Genomic DNA, 20,095 nt, shown 5'->3' with positions numbered 1-20,095 from the left:
CGAAGCAGATCTTTATATCAATAATAGTTTCCGAGTTTCGCATACGAGAGTCACCTGAAGCCAGCATTACTTCACGTTTTTGGTAAAAAAAAAGAGCCCGGAGTTTTTGCAAGGCATAAATCCAGAGCACTTAATTAGCACTAAATTCCTGCGCAAAGCTGATCTTGATATCACTAATAGTTTCAGAGTTTCACAACATCAAAGTCACCTGAAGCTAGCATTACTACATGTTTTTGTTCAAAATTACCGGACACAAAATTTATTTTTTGCAGAATATATTAGCACTTCATTAGCACTAAATTCCGGCGCAAAGCAGATCTTGATAACACTCATATTTTCCGAGTATCACAACACCAAAGTCACCTGAAGCCAGCATTACTACACGTTTTTTTTTAAAAAAGTGCCCGGTTTTTTTGTATAGCACAAGTCCAGAGAACTTAATTAGCACTAAATACCGGTGCAAAGCAGATCTTGATGTCACTAATAGTTTCCGAGTTTCACAACATCAGAGTCACCTGTAGCTAGCATTACTACATGTTTGTGTTCAAAATTACCGGACACAATATTTATCTTTTGCAGAATATATTAGCACTTCATTAGCACTCAATTCCGGCGCGAAGCAGATCTTGATACCACTAATAGTTTCCGAGTTTCACAACACCAGAGTCACCTGAAACCAGTATGGTAACTAGAAAACCTCCCGGAGCGCGAAGAAAATCGATCGATTTGTAACATTGTCCTTTATGAGCTTTTGTTTACCGATTATGAGAACTACTCGATTGATTGTCGTACTGCTATGAGATTTTTGCTGCTTTTCGTTGCGCCTTACGTAAGAGAACTCGAGAGGCGCTATTAAATTTGTTATGTAATCATATAAATTGATGCCTGTTCACAAACAATAATGTTATGTGTTTCATTTAAGGGATGGATTGTGTAATGGCATAGCCCTGTGGATGGACTGGAAACTTGATGAGGATATAAGTATCTGTTCAGGGCCACTTCAACCGGTGCAAGCAGGAGCTTCAGTGATTTGGGACCCATATACGAAGCAAGGTGTTTATTTACTTGAAAGCGCTAAACGCATCAAATCCGTGGACAAGCTTTGCTGGACTTTCGACTTCACTCCAAAGGAAGGACTCATGAAGTTCGATTTTTGCATTATGGATGCACCTAAAGAACATTCGGTTTAAAACATTTTTAATAAAAAGGAAACGTCTTAGTACTTTAAATATTTATTGAAAAAAAACCACTCGAAAAACTTCCAAAAGAGACTCCTTTGCTTTTAGAATTCCTCCGCACCAGAGTTTTTTCTAACAAATTAAGAAAGTTAAAGAGAGTCCTAAATCTGAATAATTGAGGTGACGGATGCAACAACTCGACAAGCGCTCGGAACCGCGAAGAAGTATTGTCAACTTGGGAAAATCTGTAGATTAAAAAAAGTGGCCAAAACATAAAATAAAATATACCATCGTATTTAGTTTGGTGCGAACGATAAATTTTTCTAATGAAACTTTTTCATTTGACAATTGTTGCTCAAGATATACAATAAAAACTTAGAAAATTTTCCGATTAAAAATCCATGTTGTATGAAACATAACTCACGATTATTCGGCTGTTTGTTGAAAAAAATGCTTAAAATTTGTATGGTGTATTCTTAATATGTAAGCGGGGATTACAATCAACGCACTTTGTTCAAAAAAAATAATGTGTTAGCTTTTTTAATAACAAATTAATTCCGAACGAAAACCACGTTTCGCCAACTTCGACCGGTGGGGAGGTCATCGAAGAAATTTTATTTGAAACCACATATCGCGAGATAAATGTTTACTAGACTTTGAGACACTTTTCCTAAAAATTTGAAGAAAATCGGTCAAAAACTGTGCAAATGCCAGCGAGTTAAAGTCAACACACGCTTCCGCTGGAGCGCTCCGGTTATCGACCTTCGTTACTTTATGTGGCGTTTCGCAAATGACTTTGGAGTTTTCAAAACAAGTGAATGCCCAACTTGAAGAACTGGTGTTTTTTATAATCAGTTTGCTTATAGTACACAAATATTTAATAAGCCCAAAAATATGATCTTTTCCTTATTTATTTCGTCGAGAATAATATTTTTAATTCAATTCTGTGATGCGCAGGAAAGCATAAGTTGTTTAGAATAAAATGTCCCATTGTCCATCGCAAAAATGTCCAACAATGAACATATTGAAACTGATCGTTAAAGAACACGCAAAACGGACAAATAGCAAAGAAGCGTCAATAAAACATAAAAAAATGAGGTACGAGTAATAGGTTTTTACTGCGAATAATAACAAAAACACTTAATTCACAATAATAATTAAAAATCAGGGTATTATCTAGTTAATATATTTATAATATAGTTTTCAAAGGTAATTAACGAAACTTATATTTCTTTTGTAGCTTAGTAATTATAATTTTTGAAGTGCACCTCAATTTTTAAGTTAATTTTTTGAACATATGTGAACGACAATTTTAACAGATTATTTAGCTAATTTTTTTTTGAAACATTTAAAGTTTTTAAATGAATAATTTTTTACAGACATGTTTGTTTTTCTTGAGTATAATATTATGTAAGTATTTCTTTTCAATAGTGTTAAGAGATTTAAATGGGCGATCCGTTAATTGAATCATGGAATTATTTAAACAATTATCGTTTTTTAATAAATTTGCATTCGAAAATTATTAGTGAATTTAATTACACCGGCACATAAAAAAAGTGGTCTGTCCGACAGACTACACTAGCATATCTACGAGGCGTGTTCAAAAAGTAAGGTGACTTTTTAATTTTCGCGGGCTACGTACATTCAAGTTTTAAATTTGTTGTTTTTTTTGTGTTGGTACACTAGTCACGATCATATGTTCACAGTTTTGACTATATAGCTCGTGTTGTTTTTCTGGCAGAGGCGTAAAAGTACCAGCACGTCAACAACAGATGAAAACGTTCAAGCAGTGGAAGAAATGGTGTTGAAAAATCGCCGAATTTCCATCAAAGAAGTTGCTGAAGATGTTGGCATATCGGTTGGCTCATTCCATGCTATCTTTTCGGACGTTTTGCGCATGAGACGTGTGTCAGCGAAATTTGTTCCAAAACTGCTTAATTTTGATCAAAAGATCCATCGCATGACCATCGCTCAGGAGATGTTGAATGAAGTCAATAATACACCGCAATCATGCCTCAGCCTCCATATTCACCGGATTTGGCCCCCAGTGACTTTTTTCTTTTCCCAAAACTGAAGAGACCCATGAAAGGACATCGTTTTTCAACGATTGAGGAGATAAAAACTGCTTCGCTGAAAGAACTCAAGGCTATACCACAAAATGATTATCAGAAGTGCTTCGATGATTGGAAAAAGCGTTGGCACAAGTGTATTATATCTGAGGGGGATTACTTTGAAGGGGACAACATAAATATTTAGGAATAAATCAATATTTTTTGAGAAAACCATAAAGTCACCTTATTTTTTGAATACACCTCGTACATGTTTTGGGGGTCGCTGAATTCGAATCCGGTGTCCAAATAACCAAGTGGGCTCTAGTTTTCTAAAAAACGAAAAAATAGAACGTAAAATCGACAAAAACAGGGATTTTTTCAGGTATATTTTTAGACAAAAAAAAATATATTTTATCGCCCGGTGGACTTACCAACATATTTACATGTCTTTTGGGTCGCTGAATTCGAATCTGAGGCCCAAATAACCAATCTTTTTTTGTCGAAAATTTAACTACGATTAAACATTAATTTTTGTATAGAAAATTAGACTTGGTGGAAAATAAATTTCTTTTGCGCAAAGTTCAAGTATTTTATTAAAAATGCCTTTTTTCATATAAAATGCAGCCTTTTGGATAAAAATTTAACTTTTTGTTCAAAACAAATTTGACAAATTTAAAAAAAAAAATTTGTATTTATTCAAATTTTTTTTTGCAGAAAACTCATTGTTTTTTGTTGAAAGTTTAAATATATCTATTAGAAGTTAGTCAAATACTAATTGAAATTAATGTTATATTTTATAATTATAATATTAACATTAATAATATACATAATAGTAATAATATTCATTCTATATACACCTGAAAAACATAACCCCAAAATCGACTCATGCTTGAAATGAAGAATCACGCGGAAAAATTAAATTCTCCAATTTCTTCCATTTCTTTCAAATGGGGATCGAGATATAAATAGAAGACCACCGAAGTCTTCCGAAGCTTTCAGATCGGCAATCATCGTACAGCAGAAAACCGAAGTCCAATCGTGCATTTTCGGCTTAGACACGAACTCACAGTGGTAATAATGCACCTTCTGTTTTGCGGCTCCCAAACGGTAGATATGGTGGGGGTAAAATTCATCCACCATCTGGCATCTCTGGGTAGTAGGCTGGGGTAGTAGAGTTGCCAAAGGGGTTGCGCAAGTTACATCAGTTTGATGGATAGTGGGAACTCAGGCGAGAAAGTTTTCGGTAAACCGAAGCATGATTGAAAAAGGGGAAAGTACAGAAAAACAGTTTTGGAGAGAGTTTTGGATCAATCGAGAAGTTTGTAAATAGGAAAAGGGATAGGGCGGAGGGAGAAAGTAGTGCGAACAAAGTAGCAACAGCATCGATCCTTAAAAATCATAAAATGTACAGAACGCCACCGGGAAAAGAATAAATGGGAGCGGGGGAGAGAGAAGAGGGAGAAGACTAAGAAAAAGTTGAACGTAGAAAGAAAATTCACAGTTGAGTGACATGTGAAAAATGATGTTATCAGTAATGGGAATATATGAAGAAAAGCAGAAGAAACAGGAAACAAAAAGAGACGAGAGACGAAAGTAGAAAAGATTGGAGGATATGCTACTGGAATATAGTAAGCTTGAAATGAAAGCATAAGGAGTTTATGAGAAATTTGACACAATGGGATGTAGTAGTGATGATGGAGACGTGACTAGATGAAAAGGGATGGGTAAGAGTAAAGGAAAGATTACGAACAAGTTATAAATGACAGCTTCAACATGCAAAGAGAAAGAATAAAAAAGGCAGTTCAATGGGAGGAATAGTGATGGGAGCAAGGAACGAATGTAGTGTATGAACGAACGAGTGTATGAGAACGGTGATGTGCAGGAGAAATCAGAGGGTTTGAGAGAATGTATTGAAGAAAATAATCAAGAGATTAGCTTTATAATAGGAGATTTTTGTGCGAGAACAGGAGATAGAGGAGGAAGAGAATGGGATGGAGAGCGAGAAAGAAAATCCAAAGATAAGATACTGAATAAGAACACGGAGCGGCCCAAGGACAACCGCCTTCTGAATTTTTCCCGCAAGTGTTTTAGCATATTGTTGACACGCAGAGATGCTTTTTAGGCCATTAGCAAGTGAAAGTTGGCACCTCCAAGAGCGCCGATGATAAGGACGACTAGTTTAACAGAATATTCCGGGTACAATCGTTGCAACTCCCTTATAAGGTATCGATTCCTGTCTTTCTTTTCATTCTCATTGGTTATGATGTTTTTGTCAGCTGGTGCCGAAAATTCGATAACGAACATGGTCGATCGCACTTTTCGTAGCAACTTCTGCGAAGCCATGCTGAACTACTCCGAAAAAGGGGCTATGTAAGCGGAACGCCTACTCTACCACAGCTAGAACAAGCCGGCAACAGAGAAGGAGAGGCGACACGAAGACTAAGCGCCGGCAGGCATCCAATAGAGGAAGAGTGATGCTTTACGACCCGGAGAAACATCAACACCAAGGTTTCTCTCAAGCCTCAAGATCTGGCTGAAATGGATGACGAGCTTCGTGGACATTTTTCCGGAGAATCTGACCTCTGGGCTATCAATTATTTTGTGTATAATGCAGCGAGAGCTTTGGCCGATGCGAACCGTAAAACTAAATCAACGGTTGATCATAAGACCAAAAGACGAATGCATCAACTTGCCATAAAGATAGGCTTGGCAAGACAGTACGCGTCTCGCATTCAGTGTGTGATTGACTACATCACATCTGGCAGGACTTTTACCGCCGAGGTAAAATGTATTCATATATTAACATATATTCATGTATTTTACATGGACGATCTTAAGATATATGCTAAAAACAAAGAGCAACTACATCTAGCTCTAGTGATTGTGGAACGATGTACTAAGGAAATTAGAATGGAATTTGGGTTAGACAAATGCGCCAAGGTTTATTTGAAGCGAGGAAAACTTAATGGCATCCCTGAAGATCCTGAGCTCGTTGATAGAAGCCCTATACGCCACCTTTGCGCTGGAGAGACTTATACATACCTGGGCGTGCCACAGAGCCGCATTCAGGATGTGACATCTATAAAGGATACTCTCCGTAGCAGATATAAACGTCTCATCCGACAGATTTGGTCTTCCGAACTGTAGGCGAGAAACAAAGTATCTGCATCGAACATGCTTGCCGTCCCGGTAGTACTCTATTCATTAGGAGTAGTTCTATGGACGAAGAATATGTTCAGATCCCTTGATATCGGGTCAAGAAAGGTTATGCACATAAACAAAAGCTTGCATTTTCAGTCGTCCGTTCCGCGGCTGTACATCTCACGCCGTCAAGGTGGTCGCGGAATATTGAGTCTTGAATGTATTCACAACAGGATTATTTTGGGTACAGCACATAGAGTTGCAAATGGAAGAGACCCTCTTCTTAAAACGGTCAGGAATCACGAAGAAGTGGGCAAAGGAGCGTTTCTGTACAAAGCAGCGGAGGAGGCTGCTGAAACGCTCGGACTTGACTTCAGTATTAGGGGTGAGCAAAATGCATCAAATCTTATCTATCTCGAGTACTCACTCCTGAAAGCCCGGATTAAGAAAGCACAAGAGAAAAACTTTCGTGAACAGCTTCTCGATAAGAGGATGCACGGTATCTACCGCAGAATTGTGGAGGATCAGTCAATGTCGTGTGAGCTAAAGTTTGCTTGCCTTGAATCGCCCGGAATGAAGTCTGGTACGGAGGGTTTCATTTTGGCATGCCAAAACGGTGTCATTTCCACCTTAACATACCGTCGCCACATTTTGAGCCAAGACATTCCTGATGATAGCTGCAGGGCGTGCCATGCACACCCCGAGCATTTAGCTCGCATACTATCTAGTTGTCCAACTCACGCGGGAACGACCTACATTCAAAGGCACAATGCGGCACTAAGAGTGCTTTATTACCATATCTGTCACTTACGGCATTAACCTTAATATCGCTCCTCTAAATGCTCCTAGGGAAATCGAGTCAATTGTCGAGATTGGGAAGTGCCGCATTTACTGGAACTTTATATTCTTGAAAATTGTTTCTGTTGCACACTCGAGGCCAGACATAGCTAGAGGTGCTAATGAGAGAGTATGAAAGAATGCACGTGAAAAAATGGAAAAATGTAGACATAGGAAACTTGAATGAAAAAGGAAACAGAAATCACTTAGAATAGAAGTATAAAAAATTGAAAGTAATATCTATGTAATAGCATAAGTAGTTTAAGATGCGGTTACTTTCTCGCTCTCTCCCCCTCTCTCTCTCTTCCGATCGCTCGTTCACTAGTTCGCTAACACGTCTCAAGTTGCGCTACGGTAAAAACTAGAAATAAGGAGATAGATATAAGAATCTCTGTAAATATTTGTAAATAACTGTAAATAGTACGGGTAAGTTTGCATAAAATACATGGAGGTATTATAGGAAATGAATGTCATGTAAGTCCTTAGGGGAACATTATGAATAAAAAAGATTACAAATTTAATGTAAGAAATTCAAAAACAAAATAGCGGATCCAGTATGGCGGACGAGTATGCTAAATAAGTTTTTTTAATTATTTTTAAAATTATTATAAGGAGGTTTTTTAGGTCGCTGATTACGAATCTGAAGTCAGCAAATTTTAAAACAAAATAACAGATCCATTATGACGGATGAGTGTGCCAAAAAATCTTTTTTTCAAAATTAGTACAAGGAGATTTTAGAGGTCGCTGATTACGAATCTGAAGTGAAAAATTTGAAAACAAATTATTTAATCAAATACTTTAATGTAATATATACATAGAAAACATACAGGTGTCAATTTTCGTCACTAGAAGATATGGATTTAATGTCTAAATACTCGCTAGTGTTACGAGAAGATGTCTGCTTCATTTCGATATCAGGCACACGTGAATACTTTCGGATAAAATCTTCTCTGAGCCATTTGACATATTTATTACATAATGAAGAAGTTATTATTTGTGTCCAATTAATAAGAAGTTTATGTACAGATGTTCGCACATAATCCCATGGATATAACTGGAAAAGTCGCAAAATGTCTGCAAAGCCTAATCTTTAAAGTTTATTAAATTAATTTTATAATCAATTGAAATCGCTTGCAATATAACGTGGAATCTTTTGATCAAAGCCTTATGAACTCCTGTTCTAAATGCAGAAATATCTTTATACGCGTATTTATCTTTTCTTTATCTTTATTATGGCAGGCCTGTCATTGCATTACGCACTTTATTCATATATCATGGTTACAACAAGGGACCAACTTATCAACTTGCTAATTAATGTTATGAACTTCCCTCACTCTTAATTCAGTATTTTTACAAAAAAAGAAGGGATTAAGATTTCGTTTCATAACACAGTTGAAGCATTTGTTATTTTATAAATTAATATAAGGTGTACTGGTACAAGAGATGTGGAGAAAACATTCGCATAGTGAAATTTCCCACCATAATCATCAATTCATTTATGCTTATATCTTCTCTGACCTAAGGTGCTGTCACACCCGCATTTGCAAATAAAAATTATGTTTTTAAATGTTTTTTTTACGGTAAAGTCTGCATAAACTTCATTTGAGTCGACAGAATGCGATCAGTGGTATAATCAATGAAAGTCTGGAGTTTAACTTTTGTTTTAGTTTCAGTTATAATTGCGTATGATTTCGATGGGCAGCATTCAAGTATAGCTTTGTATACAGATTTATACGGCTAATACAAATTACAATTATTATCCTTACTAATATTTCGGAGAGCCTGTTACTGTGATCTCGATTATTTATGCTCTTTAATGATTAAAACAATCGCATCAGAAAAGAAAGTGATTTCAAAAATAGATTCTAACGATTTCCTATATTTCTTAGCTTTTGTAGAAGTTCCTAAAGCGACATCTTGAACGGCTTTTGCTGCATCCAACTTTCCAATCGACCGAAGGCTCATTTGAGTGATATAGGACAATTCTTCAATGCTTTCCTGTAATCTTAAGCTCTCAGTGCGCTCTTATTTCGTCTGATCATTGGATGCTGTAAAGTCGAGGCGACAGAGGTTTATTTTTCAATAATGGTGTCGAATTACAATAAAAGATAATGAAACTTGGTACGCCGAAGGTTTTGGTATTGCTGAAAATGAATCTGCTGCCATATTTTAAAAACTCAGAATGGATGCTGCATTGCAAGCGACCAATAGTTTTTTTCTAAAAAATATCAACTTTATAGTTACACAGCTTCATGTGCCTCAAATTTTGTACGGTGTAAGTAAATATTTACAAAAATTACTCTAAGACCTCCTCACATTTTTTTTATACTTCATTAGTTTGAGTAGTAGTGAAAATGTTTTGCGGTGGGATTTGGTAGAATAGAGAAAGTGAGGTTAGATCGGTGGAGTTTGTGGTCAGGAGTTTGGGCCTTCAAGGGGGCAAGGTGGTTCTCGTAGTCTTGGGGGATGTTAAGGGAGAAAAAGGGGTGTCTTCAGGGGCTGTGTGGGATGTAATGAAGTGGGATACAGGTAACATTTGGGGCGATATGAGGCAACAGTCATGAGATAAAGTTAGTTAGTTAGAAATAAGTTTTTGGGCTCGCTGCATCTAAAATCAAAATTAAAAAATTGGAAATGGTGGCGCCAATATGGCGGACCAAGATCAAAAATTTTACTCGATTTAAATGAAAATTCGTACTACGGGATTTTTGAGGTCGCTAATTACGAATCTGAACTCGAAATTTTCAAATTCAAAATTGCAGATGCAAAGTGGTCGATTTCTCTCTGGCAAGGAAGGCGTTAAGGGCGTGCTGAAAATTATTTCTGTGAGCAGTCGCAGGGAAGACCTGCCAGCCCTCATGAGAGGTTTAAAAGCGGTAAGAATTTAAAAAACATTATTTATTTGACCAGTGACTGGGGTGCCCTCCCCCCATCAGACGGTGAAAAGGGTTAGCGGTGGTACAAACATTATGACTGTGACTAATGATAAGGGTATTTTTCTGTCTCGTACGAGACGTTGATAAGATGTAGGAGTTTGACCAGTGTTAATTATGTGACAAATCATAGGGATGCAATACACCCCCCCCCCCCCCCCCCCCCCCCCCCCCCGAGAATTTGGAAAGCGTTAGATGTGTGCAGAAATTTTGGTAACCGGTTACAGGGATTCCTTCCCACCCATGACGAGACGTTAGCAAGGAACTAGGGGTGTGCTGAACCTTATGTCTGTTCACATAAATAATGTTCGTCGCACCCCTAACCTTTTCCCACGTCATGGTATGGGAGATGTACTTCTGTGGCCGCTTATAAACACCTCACCTCTATTATTGGTCCCAGAAATAGTGTTGGTTTAAGTTCTACCACTTATTAACTTCTTGTGTAGAGAGCAGAAGGGACCTTTAGGACTGCTTACATAACCCTTTCCTTGTTCTCTGTCCAGTTGGAGGTCAAACCCCTAACTCTTTTCAATGGTTCGTACCCCTTTGAAAAGTCACATATATAATGTTTTTTAAACCCCTAATCCTCTTCGACAGCTCGTGGCGGTGGGGAAAGCATCCTTTCAACTGATAACAGAAATATCGTTCGTGAAACTCCTACCCCATTCCATCATGTCCTGGGGACGGGTAGGCACCGCTGTCACAGGTCACAGAAATAATGTTAGTCAAACCCCTATCACTTTTCATCTTTATCGAGGGGCTCAGAAAGGCAGCCCTGTGGCTGTTCACGTAAATAATGTTCGTCACACCTCTAACCCTTTCCAACCTCTCGTGGGGCGCGGGAAGGCACCCCTATGACTGGTCACATAATTAATGTCTCTATGAATTATCTTCTGTGATTTTTTTTTACACCATTAAGAAATTTCCCTTTCATGGTAGACGTGAGTTATCGCTAATGAAGGGGTTATAGAATTTTTAGATTGATCTATAATGTTCGTGTTCTTTATTTAAATAACACGTTCGTTCCGAAACACTGCTCCGACGCAGCTTGCTGATCAATCTTTCAAGCAATCACCGCAAGTGAAGATCCTCACAAAGTTGTCATGTGTGGTTCCCCACTTGGGTCCATTAGTACCCAAGGTCTTTTGTTTCAGGCGTCCTTCATTCTCCTGATACTCTTTTCATTAAATACATGCGGCTTCTTATGTCTCCTCTAACTAGTGTCTCATTCACGCATTCTAACCATTCTTTCCGCGGTCTGCCTCCGGGCACGCTGTCTCTTACTTTAACTTGATACACTTTTCTGCACTACATTCTTTGAAAATTATTTCGTTACATGTTTCGCTACTATTATAGTACAGTCGGTGCAAATATAGAATTGATTAATCACGAAATTAGTTTCAGTTACACCATTAAACCTTGTCCAATGTAATTTTGACTGTGACGTGATTTTCATAGTTTTTTACGATGAAAATTATAAGGCGCTTCCGGGGCGTCGTTGGCAGTCTTGACTCATATCCTGCTTCCTATTTTTGACGTATTTTCAACTAATGATTAAGTCCACCTGGCCTGTGTAGTGGGTTGATTCATTTTGAACTATTTCCATTGGGCCTACTAGAATAGATGAATTTTCTACCAAATTATTGAATATTTGGGCAAAAAATACGAACTTTCTAAAGCAGTAAAATTTTCAATCCGAAAACATGTAATTTAGACAAAAACCATAATTTACAACTAAATAGTTGAATTTTCAATGATAATTATGAATCTTAAGCCTAAACAAAATTAAAGAGATTAATTATACAACTAATGTGATGAATTTTGAAAAGCAAAATAATAATTTTAAACAAAATAGTAGACTCAACCCAATAGTAAACCTTTCAACGTAAGTAAATCTTTTAAAAAGATGACCTTTGCAAAAATAGTTGAGTTTTCATCAATATAGTGATATATTAAACCTAATAATTAAGTTTTTAACCAAAAATATGCATTCCGAAATGAAACTATACTGGGAGACTTTTCAAAAAAAGAGAATTAACTTTTAACCAAGAATAGTTGTATTTTCCACGGGTTCTATTGATTGAGTTCAAGTTAGAGGGAAAAACTATACAAATGAGGAATGATTTTATGAAAGGGAAAGAGTGGAATAGAAAATCAGTGTGAAGTCTGATGTATGAAAATGATTCTGAAACTCTTTAAGTTATTATTGCACTACACCGTTAAAGGGCCATCTTTCGCAAAATTTGCAAACTTTGTTTAAATTTGTCATTCGGAAACATACTAAATGTTATTCAAGTACGTAACGTTAATTCAATTGACACCCCCCCCCCCTCTCACCCTATTTGCGGGTGTATTCCTCGCTACCTCGCTCCTCAGAATACTTCACGCTATAGGACTCATTCTCATGCTACCGCCCGTCTATTTTATATTATTATAATCACATATGTAACGGGCCATAATCTACTCGGCACCGGTCAAAACACACGGAGGCAGACATCTTGGCAAGCACCGGACGGCATTAGATTCTGGTGGGATGGAGAGAAGTGGAAAGGGTAGAGAGGGCGAAATTGACGTGAGTGTATTGTTAGCCATCGACGTACGTATTGAAAAGTTTTGACCCTAACAACAACAAAAAACTTTTTTTTATAATTATTCACATTTAGGACCAGACCCATTATTCTTAGTGCTTCTTGTGTATTATCCCAAATTTACAACACGATGTGGCGTTTCGTGTGATAATAAGCTAGGAAATAATAAAAGTGGCGGTAAAGTAGGAATTTGGTGGTGTGGCCCACTCATCACATGGTCTTAACTCTGCCAGGCTTGCATTAGGAGGTTTGAAGCAAAGGAGGAAGCCCTAACGACTCGAGGTAAGCGTTAGCAATACAGATTCTTAGTTCCTGCGTTACCTCCAGATATTTTCAATATGTTCTTTTCAGTTAGAGTAATGTCGCGAGTGTTCATTTCAGGTTATTTGAGCTGTAGAATTTTGCTCTTTTGAGTTTGAGCAATACCGGCATTGGTAATTTAGTGTAATAATTTTAATATTATGTACGCAAAATCTTTTTCTCTTCATATTTCTCGCAACTTTAAGTTATCCCTACTTTTGTGATAATGATCGTTATGTCCTTCAGGCATACATGTTCATAAAATACGCCAGAATCAAGGTCATTTAAAGATCAACTTCCTTAATTTGAGCAACGTCATCTTTTTGAGCTCAGATTCTGAAAAAGTGACCACTAGAGGTCACATTAAGGTCAAAAACAATTTTTAGAACTTCTGAACCTAATAGCTTGTTATGGTTTGCTCATATTAAGGTAATGATCCTTAAAAATACATTTTTGGATGTGCTGCACATGATCCTGACGTATAGGGGCCATAGGGGCTACGGAATCGTGAACAGCACACCCGAAAACGTATTTTGTAATAATCTTTATCTCGACATGAGCAAACCATGACAAGCACTCGCATATGCAGATGACCATAGTGCTATTGGCAAAGAGCGAAGATGCTCTAAAGGAGATGATGAAGAGGTTGAGGCGATACTTGGACAAGAATAGGTTAGAGTTAAATGCGGACAAGTCGAAGGTTATGGTGTTCAGTAAAGGAGGTGGGAGAGATGGGGGAGGGGAGTGGAAGCGGAAGGGAACAGCGGTACAGGAGGTGAAAGAGTTTGTGTATCTGGGCTTCCTGTTTCGAAGAAATGGGGGAGAGGATGGTCATATAAAAGAGAGATTGAGAAGGGAAAATGTAGTGATGAGGCAGGTGCGGGGGCTGGGGAAGAGATTGTTTGCAGATGATTTTGAAAGGAGAATGAAATTGTTTGATTCGCTAGTGATGAGTGTCTTATTTTACGGAGTGGAGGTGTGGGGTTGGAAGGTAAGTGAGGAGGTAAATAGGGTACAGGAGAGGTATGTAAAGTGGATACTGGGGTTGGCAAAGAATACGCCGAACTATATTGTCAGGAGGGAGACAGCAAGAACGAGTTTAGGGATTATAACAGGGATTCGAGTGTGTAAATATGAGGAGAAATTTGTGAAAGAGGGGGGAAGTTAATTGGTTAGGGAGTGTTGGTGGGAGAAAGAGAACAGACGTAGTGGTGCAAAGATGGAGGTGGAAAGGGAAAGGTATTTTAGAACGAATGCATTGCAGATAGATGAAGTTAGTAGAATGCACAAGGAAGGTATATGAGTTGGTTTAAAAGAATGGCATGAAGAAAGAGAAGGCAGAAGGAGAGGAGAGAATAAGAGAATCAAGTTATAACGGAAACTATGTGTGGATTAGGACAAGGGGGAGAGCGCAATATTTGTGTAAGAAAGGAGAGCAAGAGAGTCTGGAACTTATAGCAAGAATGAGGTGCGGTTGCATGGAGAATTATAATAGGTTCTGGCTTTCTAGAGAGAAGAGAATGTGTGAATTGTGCGAGAAGGGGGATGCAAAATTGGAGCATTGGTTGGAGGAATGTGAAGAGGTGGAAAGGAGGGGGATAAGCATGGAGGTATTGTTGTATGAAAGGGGTGACAAAAGGGCAGTAGCATGGGTGAAGGGGGTGTTGGGTAAGATAGATAAGAAGAGGAAGAGGAATGGAGAAGGAAAGATTTGTAAATAAGAGAGGAATTAGATGTAAGGGAAATGCAAATATTGTAAATAGTAGTTAAGTATTAGGTGTTAGTCGCGGAGACAGAGGCTGGTAATGCGAGGCATAGCGACAAAAGAGCCAAATGCGTGCGAGGCGAGGTGCAGCGACCAAGGTTAGGCTATGGGAATAAGCGGATTCGTTATAAGCTGTGGATGGATAGTACTTTGTAAGACCTAGTTGTAAGAAAACTCTGTAAAAAATGGAAGTGTAAGCAAGTCAATTTTTTTATGGCCAGCAGGCCGAGAAATAAACGTTTATCTATCTACGTAAAATTTCCCGCTCTTTCAGAATTTGAGCTCAAAAAGATGATATCTCTGAAATAAACGGAGTTGACCTTCAAATGATCTTGATCCGTTACAAGTTTTAAATTTAAATACTGTTATACTTCGTTATAAAAGCTATATTTCGAAATTTCTAAAAGTATGTAAGTTTATTAATTTTTGTCAGGAATAAAAATACCATTAGGATAATTTGCAAGTCCTTTATTCATGAAGCAGTTTTTTTTAATTGTAAAATTCTGTAAAAAATTAAATTTTCTAATTTTAAAAATGCTCTAAATTTTATTTTGTTCTGAAGTATCTGGTTAACCAACTTAACCTTCACATTGAGACCCTAGAAAGGGCATCAAAGGGTGAATCAAATGGATAAATCCTTCCCAAGTTAGCGTGGCTACAACATTCATACAGACAACGACGAATATTACAAATCATTTTATTCTTTATAACTTGCAGTCAAGTAGAATTTTGTGTAGGATACATTGTGTTAGTACGTGAAAATTCATTATTTCCAAAAATCATTTTTTACAAATATATTTTTCACCACTAAGAAGGCCATTCTCAAGACTAATATGATTGATTGTGTTTTTATATACCCAAAATCACTTAATATATTTTTTACATGAGTCACATTTATTAAAAATGTAGTCAAAACAGCAATTATTTCTTTAACTCTTCGATTATTGAAAAGGCAAGCCTGGCTATTTTGTGGAAATATCATCTTATCATCTTCCAACATCATAAATCAGGTAAGAGGCATACATTAATAAAAATATTTCAAAAGCTTTTTACCAAGCTACTACTAGGTATGTATGAACGAGGACACTAATGTTATATATTCAGATCGCAGAGGAATTACAGAGAGCAATCACTTCATATATATATATATATATAAAACTGAAAATTAAATCACAATTCGATTCGTTCAGTGAATAACCAGAGACGTTTTCAGAGAAAAGTGAATAATTTATTCATCATTTCAAAGTTTTTTCAAAAGTTTTAATTTTTAATATTTCACAATCCTTGTTCGTGACGATATATGAGATTATGTAAACTTAACGCGGTTTCCACACAGGATTATCAAGCCATAACATTATATTGCGCAATATTTTGTTCTTCTATAATTACGGAAGGCAACTTTGGATGTTGGAAATAAACGAACACAGTACGAATACAGTGTTTCTTTATGTGTAATATTTTTCGTTAGGATTAATAGTACGAACAGATATCACTTATGTGTATTTCGTGCAAGCCAGTATCGCTTCACCAGGTTCGGTCAACTCTGTAGGCTGAAATGGCAAATTTCAGGACTATGGCTTATTAGAGCTGATTATTAGAAAGGGCGTTAAATATCGCCAATTATTTCTCACACAGTTGGCCGAGCCTGTGCCTTATTATATAATCGGATATTGAATACAATGCAAACATTCTGGCAAGGCGCTCAGTACACAGCATGAGTATGTGTTAATGCAAATTACATTATACTATGGATGACCAACGAAGGAAAAAAGCGCCCAAACCTATCACTTGTCAAACACCTCTCTTACCGTCTTCGATTAGGGGTAAACGAGTGTGCGAGGAGAAAGCACGGAGAAGGGACAGAGAAGCAAGTCAGGAAACTATCAATAGTCTCTTTGTATTGCAGATATATATTTTTTATATAACCCATCGAACAAGATTTTAAATAGACGTCGTAGTAATATATTGAAAATCAGAATTTTAATGATTTCGCAAAAAGGGCTGCTGTAGCTTGAGCTTTATCTCCATTTAATCTGCGCAGTTCTACTAAGACTTGCGTTCGAGTAAAGCCTAAAGATACTATTTCTGTAACAGTTGATTCAGTAAAGGGATCGTGCGGAAGCACTAACTCTGATGCAGAAGTGCTGGATGATGTGCATGCATTCATTTGATTAATCGAGCCTTGACCTCCTAGAACAAAAAGCAATAGTGATAATTGTACTTTTCTATGTGTGTAAGTTATCACTTATAACATTTCAGTGTAACATTTCATTTTCGGCGGGGATTAAAATAACGTAAAAAAAGTTGTATTTAAACATTCCAAGCATTAATAATTAATTACTAATTATAATTTGCAAATTTTTATTTTACTAGACCTATCCGGGATATGGAACCATAATTTGATTCCCTGGGAAGCTTAAAGGGTTTCTGTCCAGATCTATCCGCGATTCACCTGGGAGAATTTGCATCGATCACATAATAATGTTTTTGAAATAAATTTATTACTTCAAACAATCAAGAACTATTACATTTGCATTAGAAAAATATGTACATTTCATTAGAAAAATATGATTATTTTGTACATTTTTGTACAAAAATAAATGTTGGAATAAGTTAATTCATTTTCACAAACAACAATCGTTTAAAAAGTCATTAGAAATTATTTATTAAATAATTAGTAACTATTGTTATTAAAAAAGAAGGCAGAAAATTAACAATAATACTGAAAAATGTAGTTTGGGGGAGGGGTATAATTGGGGCGTTGTAGGTGAGGGCTTTAATAGGAAATTTATTGCTATGGTTTTATTTCCTAGAAACTCCTTTTAACTTGAATTTTTAAATAAATTATTTGTAGTAGCTGCTTTGGTTTTTACTCCCAGACTTTTCGCAAATAATATTACTAAAACTAGAATCATTCGATTTTTTTATGCTGGAAAATCTTATTATAATTTAAATTTTTTTCTTGTAACAAATCTTTTAAATTTTGGAGATTCACAATTTGAACAGAAATTGTTTTTTTTTCGTAATGGTTAGGTTCATTGGCCTTAAGGGAGGGGGTACTAACATGACAGGGAAGAATAGTTTTGTTTAAAAAATACTAAGTTTTTCTAAAATTTAATGTTTTTTTTTTCAAATTTGAAATACTTTTTTTAGTTTTACGATTATTATTCTAAGTTAAAATCCTAATTGTAATCTCGATTTATGTAGATTTTAAATAAAATTATTTGGAAAAGGGCTTCGATTAGCTCCGCTTCGTGTCTGACAGCGAAAAGAAGGTTATGGTATCCGATGTTACGGTATCCGAAAACCATACAAAATTATTTTTTACGCTTTGAAAACGAAAGAAATAAATAAATCTTTCTGACAAAAGCTCTTTTATTACCTATGTGCTACACGTAATTGTTATCTTTTCAATGATTTTGATTATGAAACATGAAAGTTCTTATCAGGTACGGTATCCAATACTGAGAAAAATACGGCACATTTTAGGTTACACTTTTTCAATTTGCAAAAAAAGTTAGGAATTTTTTGTTATGAAGTTTCGACATATGAGTATTGTGACTTTTGTTTTAAATATTGTGAGAAGACCTAAAAAATGATTAAAAGTTGATGGAAGATTCGTTTACCGTGACCATCGAAAACATTTAGGGAGACACGTGTATCTAAACTTGGCGCCGTGTGCGTGGAGACATCCAAAAAGGGCATTTTTCAAGTATTGGGGCGTATTTTGCTAGGACATACGATAATGTGACTTCATTTTTTTTACGGAGGTATCGCGTTGTGCTAAAATTAAGAAGTTGTTCAAGTTTTTTACAGAAAAACTACTTCGTTTAGTTACTAGAGGCCCGAGGCACAAAAGTGCCCTGTATGTAGAGAATCATAATTTTTCTGCAAATTCATTATTGCATTACAACATCTGTTTGGAGCTGATGTATTGAATAGATTCCGGCGAGGACCGGATAGGATCCGGATCCATCTTTCCAAGCGCTTCAAAAAGTTTAAAAAAATCCGGGCCTAAACAAGTTACCGGATAGGAAAATGTATACCGAATAGATCTCGACTGGCACCGAATAAGTCCCGGATAATGTTCTCAACCGTTCCATATAGTGTTGGATAGGCTTGAATAAATAAATAATAAATACTAAAAAGATTCCGCTTAGGGCCGGATTATACCCGGACAGAATTTTCAAGCACTATGTATAGGCCCCGGATAGGACCAGATGCGACATTGTATGCTGATTAGATAACGGATAAAAGCGGATAATACCCTCAAAGAATTCCTAAGCGTCCCCTATAGTTCCCGGATACGAATTAGTATGCCGAAAAGATCCCGGTCAGGTGCAGATAAGAACCGGATAAATACACTTCCTGGTGTCCCTTGAAAGTCACGAATAGACCCGGATAGAGTCCCGACTCTATCCGGGGTTTATACAAAATTTAAGCAGAGCCTATACTACGTATTGTTATTTTAAATGAAATATGACGGACTGGCGTGGAGCAGCGTGGTAATAACTTATTGTCACTTTAGAGGCATTTAAAGTTAAGATGAATTGTAGATCTAGTTGATATCGAGACCTGATAAAATTTCGAACTAGATAAGCCAATTAAAAGTGGTCTCTTTTAAAAGAAATTTGAAAAAAATCGCCATGCTTATATAAGAAAAACTTGATTGATATCCGAAATACAATGATAATATATCTGAAAGGGGTAGTCTATAAATTACCTGACGTGTCTAGGGGAGGGAAGCGGTCAAAGTCATCGTCACGGTTTACCCCAAAGGGTGGAGGGGAGGGGGTCGCCCACTGCATTATTTGACGCTCAATACTGCAATAGCTTTATTTATCAACTCTAAAGAATGGAACTCAAGTGCTTTAAATGTAACGCTAATCTAGCAGTTTACTTTTAAAAGTTTTTCCTGATTATTCTTTCTCGCCTGCTTTATCAATTTCTAAAAATGTGTTCTTTATATCGCAGTTATAAGCATACTACAATGCCAGAATAGGAATGGCTAGACAAAGGTTCGGTAGACGACAGCGACGTTTCCTGCTCAATTGAAAAAAGAAGCGAAATAACAAAAATTCCACTAATGACTATTGATGATCATTTGCAATATATTTGGGTAAAACGATAAGATTCCACTAAACATAAGTTCTCGAGACCTAATCAGTCGAAGTCAAATCGATGAAAATAAACTCTCGCAGCCTAATACAGTCTGTCAAGTTAAAGCGTGGGTGGCTTTACTCGCAGTCGGTAAGGTGTATCGACATGATTTTGGTGTCAAAATATTAAGAAGAGCTCCCTC

General features: G+C 36.7%; 2 protein-coding genes across 10 annotated transcripts in view; one reads left to right on the top strand and one right to left on the bottom strand.

Annotated features, from left to right (window-relative positions):
- The window catches only part of LOC117168834 (protein arginine N-methyltransferase 7), a 228,998-nt gene extending 226,756 nt beyond the window's left edge, over positions 1-2,242 (top strand). For 4 of the 5 annotated variants that reach the window (XM_033354683.1, XM_033354685.1, XM_033354686.1 and 1 more), the window contains exon 10: positions 923-2,242. In XM_033354683.1, coding sequence (XP_033210574.1) covers positions 923-1,190 — 268 coding nt within the window. In that variant the 3' untranslated portion in view covers positions 1,191-2,242. Of the gene's footprint in view, positions 1-579; positions 830-922 lie in introns of all 5 variants that reach the window. The other variant, XR_004466560.1, reaches the window with a different exon arrangement.
- A 5,749-nt stretch (positions 2,243-7,991) lies between these two features.
- LOC117168715 (protein DDI1 homolog 2) overlaps positions 7,992-20,095 on the bottom strand; it is a 130,053-nt gene continuing 117,949 nt past the window's right edge. For 2 of the 5 annotated variants that reach the window (XM_033354430.1, XM_033354431.1), the window contains one exon: positions 16,000-16,983. In XM_033354430.1, coding sequence (XP_033210321.1) covers positions 16,766-16,983 — 218 coding nt within the window. In that variant the 3' untranslated portion in view covers positions 16,000-16,765. Of the gene's footprint in view, positions 9,256-15,999; positions 16,984-20,095 lie in introns of those variants that run through there. The other 3 variants (XR_004466545.1, XM_033354432.1, XR_004466544.1) reach the window with 3 other exon arrangements.

This window comes from Belonocnema kinseyi, chromosome 3 (assembly GCF_010883055.1).
Source record: "Belonocnema kinseyi isolate 2016_QV_RU_SX_M_011 chromosome 3, B_treatae_v1, whole genome shotgun sequence".
Taxonomy (NCBI): domain Eukaryota; kingdom Metazoa; phylum Arthropoda; class Insecta; order Hymenoptera; family Cynipidae; genus Belonocnema; species Belonocnema kinseyi.
This window is presented reverse-complemented; position numbering and strand designations above follow the sequence as displayed.